At 45.7% G+C, this 14,572-nt stretch overlaps 1 protein-coding gene across 1 annotated transcript; it reads left to right on the top strand.

Annotated features, from left to right (window-relative positions):
- LOC135324955 (major intrinsically disordered NOTCH2-binding receptor 1-like) lies at nt 1-8,992 on the top strand. The gene is made up of 3 exons (XM_064502142.1): nt 1-208; nt 7,481-7,726; nt 8,581-8,992. Exons 1-3 carry the CDS (start codon nt 44-46, stop codon nt 8,758-8,760), a joined length of 591 nt encoding a protein of 196 aa, XP_064358212.1. The 5' UTR covers nt 1-43; the 3' UTR covers nt 8,761-8,992.
- The last annotated feature ends 5,580 nt before the right edge of the window (nt 8,993-14,572 follow it).

Raw genomic sequence — 14,572 nt, 5'->3', positions numbered from 1 at the left:
AGGAGCTTGGGCTGTTTTCACTATTACTCAACAGGAGGGAAACATGGATTTCTCCGTTTTGCCAAACAACAACCATCCCGATAAATTCCTACAACTGGAGGTAAAGTCTTTAGTGAAAAACTCTGCCTTCCTCCAAGCCAGCCTGGCAAAATTCCCAGAAGCAGCTTTACCTGGAGTGCAGCGGTGGCACAACAGAGTCTATTCACAGGTAAGGACTAACAGAGGCTGACTTTTTCCCCCATTTTTCTACCTCGTTCGGGGGATCCGGAGACAAACGACATGTGAGTTTGAGCCTTCTGCTATTGATTCAGCCTCCAGCGTCCCCACCGAATCCACACCGCTGACATCCCCAGAAGTTTTCCCATTGACTTCAGGGAGGGTCAGGCTCCAGGAGAAGAGTGACTATCTTCATGGTGGTCCACCTATTTATTTCAATATGTTAGGCTTTTTACTGCTTGTTGTAGCATTTCCATGGCATTTCCCAGCAAGTCTATTAATAACAAATTGCATTTATTTATTTATTTATTATGTATTAAGGGGGCTGATGAAACTCCCTCGCTGAAGAAATTTGAGGTCGGAGAAGGATGGGAAAAGAATTCCACAGGAGATAAAAATCAGGCTTAAACCTGAAAGCCAGGCTGTATTTGCCTAACCCAATGAAGTGCTATATGGCATTAGAGGTTCCTGCTAGTATCTTGCTGGCTCGTATGTCTACATAGTTTATAGCAGCTTCCTCTGTTTTGCCTTGTTTTTCTCTTTCTGCTTTCGCCCTTTTAGCACCCTGGTAGAAGGCGGCTCTAAGTGTGAAACATACTGACCATGTTAAATGCAAGTTGCTATAAAGAGGCAGTAGCAGTTTCTTGGTAAAGAAAAGTAACTCTGCCCTGCGCAGGGGAGGCCCTGGAGCTGGGGGAAGACGTTTAGCCGTGGAGCAGAAGCAGCCCAGCCGCATCAGCTCACACCCCGCCGGGCCCCGCTTCCTCCTGCCACGGCGCTCCTTTCCGGCCGCCCCGGGCCCTTCCCCACCCCGACGTGAGCGCAGGCTCCCAGCTCTGGTTCTCGTCAGGGCACGGGCGAGCACGTCGGCGGCTGTGGGGGACAGCGAGGGGTCGGCATCCTGGCGGTCCGTAGGGTGGGGTCCGACACCCCGGGGGGCTGAGGAGAAGGAGCCTACAAGGCTCAGCCTGGGGAGGGGAAGAGAAAGCCGTGAAGGCCCCCGCAGCTGCTCCCGCCCGTCCCACTGCTCCCTCTCCTCCATTTCTCCTCCGCTCCCCACCAGCTCTGGGTCCAGGCCTCATCCGCAGGCCTGCTCCCCTTTCTGCCCCCTCCTTACCTTTCCTAGCCCCTTCCCAGCCCCCCGTGCCACCTCTGCCCCGCCGCGGCGAGCTGCCCCTGCTCCCGGCGATTCCCCCGGGAGAACCCCTTCCCGAGGGCAAGGCCCCGGCGGGGCACCCAGCACAGCGGGGCACGGCGCGAGGCCGGCCTGGCTGCCCGCTCTGCAGCCGGCTGGCGGGGTTTCCTGCAGCTCCCTGCCCGGCGCGGGGACGGTCTCCAGAAACGCGGCTGGTGGTGTGGTGTGCTCCACACCGGGCGCGAGCCGCTCCGTTAAGCGCGGTCATCAGCGCGCTGGAGGGGCTCGGATAAAACGCGGTGCCCCCCGCGCGCGAGCTCGCCTCCTTTGCCTTTTTCTCGCTGACAGTGAAATAAAGGGAAAGCGCTGATGATTTCCAGACGTCAGCGTAAACACGATGGCACCAGCGGCGCGGTAATAGCATGTTGTGCTTGAAGATGAGGGAGCTAATGGGGTTAAGGGTTAGTTAATTCAGAAACGGAAACGGGGAGGGGAAGGGGGCGAATGCATTTCTGAACACATGCGCGTGACCCCCGGGCTCCTGCAGTCATTAAATGTGGAGGGTCGGTCCCTGCCCAGGATTTCATTTTCTTTTGAGAAACTGTTGCTACTCGGGACTCCCTCCACAAAGTGACTTTATATCTGTGGGCTCTTCCAGACCGCTATCATGCAGCCGTGCAAATTGAAAGTGCTCTGAAATGCTTACGTGTTTCCTCCACGTATAAGTATTTTAATTTATTTCCATTATAAAAAGCGGCTCCACGTAACAGCGATTTGTATTTCTGGTAAAAAAGATGTTGCTCTCTCTCCTTGCTTTCCTCTGCTGGGTCCGAGTAGTTTTCCCACTTACTGTATATTTTCATCGTCTACTTTAAATAAAATAGTTCATAAAGCAGTTCAGGAATCTTGGCCCTCCCTTGTGCAAAGCAGCATAAAAAGCACAGACCGGTTCTTTTGCAAATAGCTAGTTGCTGATCATCCTGAAAGCTTTCAGCCCTGCTGCACTCTCTGCCCCGCACTATGTTTTTAATGCTCAGAATACACCCAATTAATCGTCTTTATCTGCTGCCGCCAGCCAAGCTGCATCGCTCTCCTTTAGTCTAGCTGGTCATTTGCTGCAATTCCCAGACTTTTCTTTCCTGCCTGTATTCTCCGCTTTTCCCTACTTCTGGAAGAGAAGGCAGAGCATTTTGCTTTTGAATGCTGCGCTACTTCTTTTCGCTGCTGTTGGTGCTCAGGAATTCACAACCCTCTACAAATTTTGCCACTGCATATATTACAGCGCCCACGCTAACTGCACTCCTAACCTGGGCCCCCTCCCCCCCGGTCTCTTATCTAAGCATAACACTTGTGTCTCGGTGCTCCTTTGCGTGTGTTTGAAGCCGGCAAGATGAGATTTTCACCTCTTAGCCAGGTCCTGGGTTACAGTCACTTGTTTGTCCCTTGGCTCGGACCAGCATTACATACTTTCACTGTTCCCTTATCCTTCCCTAGACATCTGCAACTGGCCGCGGCCAGACACCAGCTGCAAGGTTGGCAGCAGCTTTGGTCTGACTCCATACAGCAATTTTTTTATAACGTACTCGCAACCCTGCAGAGCTCTGTAATGAATGATGGGCAAAACAGCTTTCTTCAAGCAAATAATTATTTATTAGGACAGAAGTACTGCAGACACTCTATAATGAAAGTAGTCAGGCTGAACACCTCCTTTGCTCTAATATTGCTCTTCCTATCATTTAGGGTTACATTTTTACAACCATCTTCTGACCTCCTATTCATGTCAGCTTGGCTCCCAGGTTACTTCGTGGTACGTGATACTGCTCCACATCTGTGAAAAGCACATCTGATGCCCTTCGTTTCTTTTGATAAGAAACCTTGTGTTCACAGGCGTGAAGAGTCCTTGGGAAGAGCTGTCTGCCCTTTTGGCTTTCACATCTGCTTGCCTACTCGTGGCAGGTCTTCCCGGTTGCTTTTTCGCCTCACCCTCTGTTAGATCAGATGAATGGAAAATAGATATAGGAAATTCGAAAGATCTAATAACTGATACATAAGTTTTACTTGCTGATTGAATGCCTTGCAATACCTATACAGTTGTTACAGTTACTACAGGGATTGATTTAAGTCACTGTCTAGCAGCTTTTTGTCCGTCAGACCTTTTTGTCTGTCTTAGAAGCAGGTCTTTATAAAAGAGAAGTGCCCTTCCCCGGGCTGGGAGCGCTCTCCAGGGCGCGTTGCCACGCTTTGCACAACGCAAGCCTGCAATTCTCCACAGATTACTTGTTAATACAATAATCACCTGCTTCCATTGGGCTCGAGGAGGTTGTTGCAAAACAATCCCTGCAATATCTGGTGGCCCGGAGTTTCTCAAGCCTCTCTGGGGCTGGCTTGCAGGCGCAGCAGCACACCCTCAGCCTTTGCCGCTTTGGTTAATGATCCCTTTCGGGCTGGCGCGGGAGGCGGCGAGAGCCAGCAGCAAGGGGCCGAGGCCGCCGCGGCTGCGTTTCCGGGGGCCTCCAGGATCCCTCTTCGCGCGCTGAGTCCGGCTTGGGCTTCGCGCTGTGGAACCCGCTTGTCGTTCAGGCTTCTCGTGGCTCCCCTCGAGGGGGATCCGGGCGGGTGGGCGGCCGGGAGACCGAGGCCTGCCCTTAGCGCTCCCTCGGCTGGGTTTGGCGGCGTGTTAGCGTGGCCACGGTGATTTCATATCGCAAAGCGAAGACAGGCTGGTTAACCTCCCAGATCGTTTTAATGCTGACGACAACAGTAGCAACAACAAAAAGATTAAAAATGACATGCAAATATTTCCTAACAGCAGAGATTACTTTAGAATTTATAACGTTATCCATATTGTAACGTATGTGTGTTTACAATTTGCATTACGAAACAACCGGCAAGGAAACCCTATGGATAAAACACATTTAGATCCCGGGGTGGAACCAACATTTTCTCTCTGCAAATCTCGAGGCTTTCCACAGGCTCCTCTTCCCGGCTGGGTCGGCTCTCCGCGTCTCTTGGGGAGGGCCAAACTGTCCTCAGTGAGAAATTGGTTAAAAGCAGGAACGACTTCCTTGCTGGCGAGTTGCCTGTTGATCGGCAGTTGTGTGTTCGCAGTTGAGCATTTTTCATCTCGTTAAATGAGTATTTCTTCAATATGTTTCAACTACAGTTTCTCATTTTGTTCATAACTACTGTTGCTTTGAGTATTAGCTATTCTCTACTTCCATTTGGTGAAGAGTGACACAAACTACATGCTATAATTTCTGATTCACAGCAGAGCTGTTCCACCCTTGCTCAAGCTTGCTCCTCAGACGCAGGGAATACAAGTTGTGTAATGTATACGGACGCCTCAGTTTACAATACTTTCCCCTTTCTTTAAACATTTATTCTCCCGAATCAGAATCAAGGAACAGAAATCTGTGAAAACAGTGCTGGAAGATGTTGTGGATGTTAAAAGAAGTAATGTGCAGTTTTCCCCTTGAATTAATACTTCCAGGTATATTTTTATGCTCTAATCTCCTTCCGTTTCTCTGCTTTTTGGGTAAATACATATGTTTCATGCAATCTGCTTCTCCATATCATTTCTTGGACCTAAATCTTTTTGGTCTGTGCTTGAAATGTCTGTCTTTCCTTTTTCCTAACTAGTCTCTAGGACATAGCTACCGCAGAAGTTTCACCACCAAGCATTCAGCAGCACTCGAGCATATTCTCCTCGTTAACTTGGCACTTCTATGTCTGCCCTCCAAAGCCTTCTCCTGCCCCAATTTCCAATTCTCGTGGTAAAATCTCTTTGCCCCTCCCATCATATTTCCTTGATAGTTTTCCTCTGGGGTACCACATTCTCCTGTTCTCATGCCTTGTTGCCCATGAGAAGGAAGGTAGTCCTCAGGCAATGGAGCAAAAAAAAGTTTTGCCACAAAGCACTCTTCTTATGAACAAATTTTGCATCATGCCTTTTATTTGCAGTTTTGGAGTCTTTTTATTTAAAACAGCTTTAAAAATTACTGTCAAGTCACATTCTTTTCACAAGATTTTAGCCTAGGGAGACTGAACATCCCCTGGTGAGATAGTTTGCCTTCTTCAGCAAAATGTTCTCCAAGTTCAACTATCTAGCAAGCCTGAGGGAAGCATCATTAAGGTTTTTGACAAATTTTAAGTAAGAAATAAATAAAATAAAATGAAATAAAATAAAAGACAGTCAGAAAGAAATGACAGTTAAAACAGCAGCTCAGCTGAAATCTGGCCAGCAGAATCCAGCGGGCTTCAGTGCCAGCTGCAACTGCAACGTGAAGAGTAATGTTGTCAGGGGATATGTCAAGGTTAAGGAAATGACATATGGAAATTATGAACTAATAGAGGGACTGGGAGGGCACTGAGGATCCACCCACCTACTAATGATAATTATTGATGGGAAACATGCTTAGTCACTCGTGCATGATTTAGTGATAAGAATGCCAGCGTGATGCTTCCTCCCAGGGTTGCTTAGACAAAGGCTGTTGTTTTCTCTTCTCCTTCTTTCCATTTTAAAGGAAACCAGTCCTTCCGCTCCGTTCCACACCTGCCTGCCCCAGACTGACTCACACGCGTCTGTGCGTGTGCATGGGCCCTGAGGCATAAGGTATGTGACGATAGGGTATTGCAGCTGGCTCCCACCAAAAGTGGAAGCTCACCCCCCTCACACTGCGGCGGCCCCTCTCCCTTGGTGTGCTGCCTCTGTGTTTCTCTCACCCTGCTCAGGTGGCAGAAAAATTACTCGAGCAAACAAAAGCAAATAGTTTTCTACCAGCTTGGGGAGCTGCACTGGTTGGCATGGTGTCAGGGCAGCCCCAGAGCCAGTGTGTGGGAAGAGGTGGGACCCCACGAGCCAGGAGCAGTGCAAGGAAGAGCGGGATGTGCCCCAGCAGCAGCGAGCCCTTTGGGTACGCAAAGCCGACGATCCTGTGGCACTGTAGGGCTGCAGATCTGAGTAGAAGTGAAGTACCCTGAAAGTTTCTGGGAAAGATGTCATTTTCGGTAGTCTTCTGTGGAGAGATATTTGTCAGGTCCAAGCCTCTCCATCAGATGGAGACTCCCCTTGCTCAAACTGAAGTTCCTAGGGACAAAGCAGCTTATGGGGAAGTGTTATTTGCTAATGAGGAAGGTTTAATTTACACTGCGAGGATACTATGAGAGCAGTCCTGAGACACAGGGTAGGTATTAGTGTGAGGCAATGGCTGCGTCAGAAATAGGTCTGTTGGGGAAGCTGGCAAAAGGCTGGAACCGCGCAGCAGTAACAGATTAATTCAGAGTTTTGGGGAGGAAAAAACTGTGGTGAACTGAAATGTTGAACAGCTTGAACTGGACGGTCTGATGGCCTTCCTCTTTGCAATCAGCCTGCAAGAGATTGTAACTACAGCCTTGCCAACTCTGAAGCTACTCTTCGTCTGTGTTAAGCAGCAGCTTGTGAGTTCTCCAAAAATCAGATCCCACCTGGGGCATTTCTTCTGCTTCATTGCCATCCCCCTCTCCTACACAGTCTGATTTAATTATTGCTGTTGTTGGGGTGCTGCTCAGATCGTTAATTACCTTTCAGTTCTGACAGTGCCTGAACTAAGGACTTTTCCTCCCATCGATTGTAGGGCCCCTTTGACATCTCGACACAGGTTTAGCATTCAAGAACATGAACAGAGTGGCAAATCGTACCCCTGCTGTTTGAGGTGCAGCTCCAAAAAAGCCAGGCCTTATGTCCCCCCACCCCTCTACTCTGTTCAGCTTTCTTCCTTACAACTCCACTTCTGCATCACGGACCCTCAGTTTTCATCAGAGCTGCAGGCTCCACTGTGGTGCTCCATTACACTGTCTTTCTAAACCAGAGGCTCTTCTTCCAGCAAGCATTATAATGCCTGTTCGTATTAACAGAGGAGTTTGATGTTCATATTGTACCCATGTGCTTTCCACAGAAGGAAGAAATCTACACAAAGCGAACAGTCAGCCCCCCTTATTTCACTGTAGATGTTTGCCAGGACAAGAAAAATTGGTGCATGTGCAATTTTAAAAATGGTTTTATTATATTACAGATGATAACTCTGGAATGGGACCTGTGTCATAGGTAAATGAAGATGAAAGCCACCTTCTGTTCTAACTTGTGTCTTCCAGAGAGAAAAGAGAAATGTCACGGAGCTGCCTGGCTTAGGATTGAGCAGGACCAGCCAAGAAATGATAGACAAAGCACTTGGGAAACATATTACACCCCTCACCCTTAAATCCACAATCAAAAGCAACCCCTTGTACAGTGACATCCACATGGACGGTGACTGGGAGGAGAAGAAAAAGATGCCTTCCTGGACTGCGCAAGACTTTGACAGGCATTCACTGCACTCCAACTTGGCCAGCCGCATCAAGGTAATGCGCTGCTGAAGGGCGTCTGAGCAAAAAGCGAAGCGCTCAGGACAGTGTGTTCATGTGAACCACTATATAGCACGTTCTGCTCTCTCCTCGGTAGGATTCAGGGAAGTGAATATGAACATATTTTCCTGTACAGACATGACACTAACAGGAGTCTGATCAGAAAAAGAAGTCTACATATCTGGTTAGACTTCAGCAGTTTCAGTTCTGCTGAAGATGACCTCTGTGACTAGAGAAAGTCTTCAACCGCAACACCCCGTAACTCAGTTTCCCCGTCTATAAAATGGGTACAGTACAGTTTTTAACCTCACATGAGAAAAACACAGGGGAGATCCATAAATGAGGTACTAACATACTAAATGGTCACGTAAATACCCATTTAAATAACATCATTCTGTTTATCAATTAACACGCATTTTCTCTGCCTTACCTACACCATGCAGAACTCTTCCTTCTTGTGGGCTGACACAGATCACTTGTACAGTTATCTTTGTTTTTTGTTTTTTTTTTAACTGTTCCTTTTTTGGAAAGTGACTCGTATCGGCATTTGCAAATTAGCCTCTGTTCTTTGACATGGTTTCTTTTGGGTCTTTTAATCGCTTTTCAATGGCTGGTGTCCTACATTTGGTTCCTGGCTAAAAAGTGGTTTTAATTTTCCCCAGTGGAACAACATTTGCAGCATCTGGCAAGTAGTGCAACCTATGTTCAAGTGAAAGTCTCTTGCATTTATGTTATGATGCCTTAAATTCATTAATCATGATCTGATGATAGCCAGAATACTTCTAGCTATGTTCTAATGACTTCATGTGCAAGACAGAGGAACTGAGTTCATTTTCTGATTTTTCTTTTAGGAAAATCCTAATGACCTACAGTTCTGGATGGGGGATATTTATACTCCTGGGTATGATACCTTGTTAAAAAAGAAAGAGAGGGAAAAAAAGCATTCCAAATGTTGCCGAATCATCCTGCTCACGGTACTAGCTGTTTGCATCCTGATTACCATAGTCACGCTCAGCGTTTTACTTACTTAATGCAGCCAAATACTGTTGATGGGAGTTTTTCAATAAATATTTTTATTAAGCTATTCCCCTCCCTTGTTTTATTTGGATTCCAAAATTTTTGTCACAAATACAATTTGTTCGACATCACTATTTTATAATGTTCCTGTGCAGCATACGGAATTGATCCTGAAAAGAAACAAATACTCTGAGCACAACACAACTTGCCTTATGGGTGTAATTAAAAAGAAAACTATAAATAAGCTACTTCTCATAATGCCTTATTCTTTTGACTAGTGATTTGGGCCAGAGCCAATCTCTAGTATGGTACATATGGTCAGTATGAGCAACAATTTGACTATTTGCTCTAGTAAATATGCACCATCGTGCTCACCTTTTTACGCTGGCTGTGATTAGACTACAGAAAAATATGATGAAGTGGCATTCAAGATATCCCAAAGAACTCTCAAACAAAAATTACACATTACTAGTGACTGAATGCATTGCTGCTGAGACTCAGCACTTACCAGAAAGCTAGCCTAAATGCATAAATGTTTCCTTACGCTTTTTCAGAGGAGAAAAAGAAAAAAAACAGTCTTTGAACTTCCATCAAAAGAATTACCTGAGACAGGGTTTCTTCACCCCTATGTCATGTTCGTTGAACGCGTAGCACCTCTGTCACCCTAAAAGACAGAGTGTCAATATTTTTTTAATCTGCCATGTCAAAAACTGGAGCAAAATTTGTGGAGTATAACCTGGAATTAGAGTATACAGTGAAAAGATTAAAGACTACGTGATATAGCCATGCTGTGAAAAAGGCCCTTTGTAAAGGAAAGGAACAAAAATAAATGGTGAGAGAACTCAGACAATTAAGTCCATGCACCTCGGAATAACTAGGAGAATGAAAATACGAGATGAAATGGCTATATTTAATGACAAAATAAAAAGTGAATGAGTGAACAAAGAGAGAAGCACTTAAATGACTTCTTTTCTCTCTGACAAGCACCCCGTGTGCTGCAGACCCTTATACCTCTGCACTGGAGCAAAGGGCTATGCTGCTGTGGAGCCGGAGATCGCCCTCACTCCCACGGGAGAATCCCACAGGGGCACGAGAGCCGGGAAGCTGGTTTTATATCGGCACTGCCTCTCTTTGCACAAAAAGTGCTTTGAAATAGGTCAGGAACAGGCTAAAGGCAGAAGGGTGTATATTGCCCCCTCTGAATCCTGGACATGCTCTGTTTAAGCCTTGCGTGGTTTTGTGCTTTGATTTAGGTTGGGGCGGATTCATCTTCAGTCCCGGGGTGACAGGAATGTATGTGTATTTAATTCCCCGCTTCCTTGCCCGGTCCAAGCTTGAATCTAGCTTGCACCCTAACTGCTTTGTCCCTAATCTAGTTTGTACCATGACTGCTCTGAAGAGCCAGGTTAAACAACATGGTGCTTTAACCTGGTGACCAGGCAACAGCAAAAGTGTAGCTGCATTTTAATGCAAAGCCACTGGCACAAAATTAGTACCTATGTTATAAAACTGAACGGTGCTGTAAATATGCTGGGGAACTCGGTCTGCTGGCTTGCTGCAGTTTTAGTGTAGACAGGCTTTTTGTCTGAAAGATCAGATCCATCCAGCTTATAGGAGTAAGCGCTTAGAAGCATTTTACAAGACTAATAGCTGATATTACGAAGTAATTATTCACATTAAAGCAACAATACTTAACTGTTTTTTCCAGCCCGAGTACATTTGCTTTAAGTGCATTGCATCGAATGCAGAAACGTATTTTTGTAAATTATTGAGGCCTGTAGGCGGAAAGCCTAAAAGCAAAAAGCACTGTAATTTCCAGGAAAACAGCCAAAAATGAGAGTTTCTTAACTGCATTGCTCTCCGAGGGTTTAGCAGCGGGGATAAAATCGTTTTCTCCATGAGTCCATTACTGGCTGTTTCAGTCCGGCTGCGCTGCTGTCATCTAGCGGGGAGTCAGCAAAGGCGAAAAAGCTTCCAGACTCCGTTTGGCGCTTTTGCCGTGATGTGCTTTTTGGGGATTTCCACACCCCCCCCCCCCCCCCACACACACACACAATTTCCCTTTTGCGGGCTTGTCCACGCGGGCTCCTTTGCTGCCACCTGGTGGCGGAGCGCGGCCCCTGCGCGGCCCTGCGCGGCCCCTGCGCGGCCCCTGCGCGGCTCGCACGGCGCAGAGGCGGCAGGAAGCCCGGGCGGGAGCCCAGGCCGTGCCCTGCGCCTGGTGCGAGCAGCTGCGGTTGCCCCGGGGCAGCAGCCCGCTGCTGCGGGCTTCAAGGAGCAGTCGTAGGGGTCTGCCCGTTGCCTGCTCGAATGCGAGTGGTTTCCTTGGGGGCTGAGAAAATAAACAAGGATTGAATATTTTTTGGGGAAAAAAAATAGACTGAGGGATGACCAAAGACCGCTTTGCAAGGCGGGTGGAGCATGAGAATCCTTCAGAATTTACTTCTAAAAGCAACTGAGGAGACACCACTTCTTTAACCACTGGATGATGGCTAGACGTGTTGTATGTGAGCAGTTTTGTTTTGTGATTGGCAAGATTGCTTTGTCTTGCTGCTTTTACTGCTTGAATTTTAAAATTTATCAGTGATGGGTGACTGAAGCAAAAAAAAAGCCATCGTGTAACCCTTAGGATGAAGATTATGTTTGGGAAATTGAATGTTTAGTGTATTCCAAAAGTGCTTCTAAAGCTAGAAGAGTAAAACCACTCTAGTAGGTAATGGCATTTAAACTGGACATACAACATTTTTTCCGTACTAGTAATCTCTGAGATCTAAATTCAGGGGTCTATTCCTTGCTTGAAGAGACCACTTACGCATATGCTTTATTTCACTTCAATAGGATTTAAGCAGGTGCTTAAAGTTAGCAAGTAGTTCAGTTTGGATCAGAACAGGAACAGATGTTGGCATGGCCATAAATCTTTTATTCCAGTGATAATCGACTCAAATTCCATCAAAGTCTCCTATTTAGTGTCTCATATTCTGCTTAATAGCCAGTAAAAACATACGTATGAAATATAGGTCCAGCATATGCCACTGGGTCACCCATTGCTACATTAATATATTAACACAGTACTATTACATTACCAGCTGTAAATGTAATATTCTACAACCTTCTCCTATACTCTGCCTTCTCCTACAAGAAGGAATGGTGGCATCTCTTTCTCTGTTCCTTGCTTTTTAGTTTCTCCCCACACACCTTTGGCTGCTAGTGAAGGGTATGGGAACAGCTCACCTCTGTTGCAGACTTGACCAAAAAAAGTTCCACTGGAAATGTGTTGCTTTTTGGCCAGTCTGGGTGCTATGGGGCAATCCTTGACTTCCCAAAGAGTTGGCATGGCGATGTGACATGCTCCTTCAGCTGTGAACAGGCCAAATTGCTTGGTGGACTCTTGATCCACACCTGACCCAGGCTCTCTGTTGAGCAGACTTGTTTTACTGTATCAGGGCCTTAGAGAGAGAAAAATAAAAACACTCTGTTGCCTTTCTACTCGTAGAAGGCTAGAATGACTAGCCGTATGGGTAGCACCTGAGTTTTACATCAGCACAAGGACAAAATTTGATGAGGAAACCCAAGAGCAGGAGGTTCGTATTAGAAAAATATTTTGTTAAGACTATGATTGTTGAATAGACACAAAGCAATCTGAAGACTCCAAAGGAGCTATAAAGCCATGTTTAATACTGACACTGAGCTAGCACTGAAATTAAAGTTCATTCCAGCGAAATCATTTAGGCGTCAACTTCTCAGAGAACTAATCGTTAAGTAGCTACACCTAAACAAATTTCCCTTCCCACCAGCGTGTTCTAAAATGTACAAGATGTTATGAAAAGAAAAAGGCTTAAATCAGTCTAAATTCACTTTGCCAGAAAGTCTGTAAATGTCAGTGAGCCTGGCCTGGGTTTTACACTTATTTGCTATTAAGCTGCCACAGCCTTTTAGGTTTCACATTAGAAAAACATGGAACACTAAATGCTAGTCTGAACAAAAAGTATGGAATAGCAAGGCTGTTACACATCTACATGGGACCTTTCAATAGGAGACAGCAGTCATTTTGTTGCACAGTTATGCAAAAATACACCTAGACATTTATTTTTGCAAGCTGAATTCCATCGTAATTATATAAGGAAAAGAAAGTATAAGAGCACTTGTTCACTCAGACTCTGCCAACTTCTGATTTCACTGACAGTTTCGTTCACAAGTGATTTTAGCAACATTAGCCTATCTCTCTCCAGCAAATATGGATCAGCTTGCAGAACTTTTTACGAGTTGGAATTTTATTTTTTTAGGTTTTATTTTTAGTACAGCCACTCTTCCCAACCTGCTAGAACATCTTGAAAAATTTTGAGGATGACATTCCCAACCTTCCTCTTTCTTCCCTGCATTCTCCCCTGCCAAAAAGGTGTCAAGTCGAATAACCTGCAATAAATATGCAACTGAGTTCTCCTTTTATTTACTTTTAGTCTCTGACGATGTGGCACACTGGCTCCCGTTTGGTTGTGAAGCTCCAGCAGGCACTATTTTTGCAAAATTACAGCTATTTCTCTACCTTACTGAACTATAGAGTTCATCTTCACGAAGGGTCTTGCAAGGCTGGTTACTTTAGGCTGGCATGTGTCTTCACAGTTTCTAGCTTCGGGGTTTTTTTTCCTTTTTTTTCCCGGCAATACACTCACTAGACAAGTTTTAAAATATGAGAAGAAGGAGGAAAGAGAGACTCTTGATTTTGACATAGGTAATGCTGGGTGAAATGTAAAAAAGGATAATGCAATCATGTGAGTCTTGAGACGTCAAGCACAACAAATTTCTCTGGGCAGGGCAGAAGTTCCTCTTTCCATTATCATGCTGAGGTGTGTGAGGGCTGCATTAATATTGATTTGACTGCTAAAGAATTATAAGAGCAGAACCTGTGTGGATGCGTTTCTGTATTTCTGACTCACTATCACTGAAAGATCAGGAAGGTGCCCCCAAATCTCCCTGCTGCTGGTTAGTTAAGAGACGCTTTGACACAGAACGGGCTGCAGCGTCCGCTCCAAACGGCCTCGCTCTGCTTCGTTAAGGTCTTGTAAGCTGGGAATAATTCACTGAAGTACAAATTTATGTGGCTGTAAGTCCGATAAACTCAGCACCAGCCGGCTGTTCAACACAACAAATGTGAGGGTCCCATGGACTATTTTCTCATGTGATTTTACTGTCTAGAAGAAGCCTCCAGATTTAAAACGTCTAGAGCAGCATCAAGTTGTTCCAGTAGGGTCGTTCCCTGCTGCTAGACCCGTAGGTATAACATCAGGTGCGCCATCTCCTTTTGTCACATGAGATACATTTACAAAGCCTTTACCACTCAGTATTTTAGGAGGATTATGCTATTTTTTTGATGACAGCACTTTTCTCCTATATAGTTTCCTTTATTAAAAAAAAATGCTTTCTGTGCTATGTAAGTATTTTTTAGGATCTCCAGAGCACTTCTATAGATTCACAGCTCTGCTCTGACCTTACCTGCGTACTCGATTGGCTTACCTGCCATAACCCAATGATTTGTATTGCTTAGCAGCACAGTAATAAAAACAGGGGTGACTTTTGTAACCACATGAGTTGCTGTTTGCGGAGGATATGGAAAGGCTGTCACAGTTCCAGTCCTATCTCCCACAACACCAGTTCAGACTCCAGCGACTGCTGTGTGCAGACTCCGTGTGCATGAATTCACATGTAAAGACCCTGCAACAGAGCTAAGTTGCAAAATTCAGGGGTTACGGAGGTACTAGTGTTAGGTTTGGGGTTTGTTTGTTTTTTTGCAACCCGTTTCCCTTGCAACCAGTTTCATTTAAGCTTGTA

This window comes from Dromaius novaehollandiae, chromosome Z (genome assembly GCF_036370855.1).
Source record: "Dromaius novaehollandiae isolate bDroNov1 chromosome Z, bDroNov1.hap1, whole genome shotgun sequence".
Classification (NCBI taxonomy): domain Eukaryota; kingdom Metazoa; phylum Chordata; class Aves; order Casuariiformes; family Dromaiidae; genus Dromaius; species Dromaius novaehollandiae.
The sequence above is the reverse complement of the archived record's forward strand: the minus strand, read 5'-3'. Positions and strand labels throughout refer to the sequence as shown.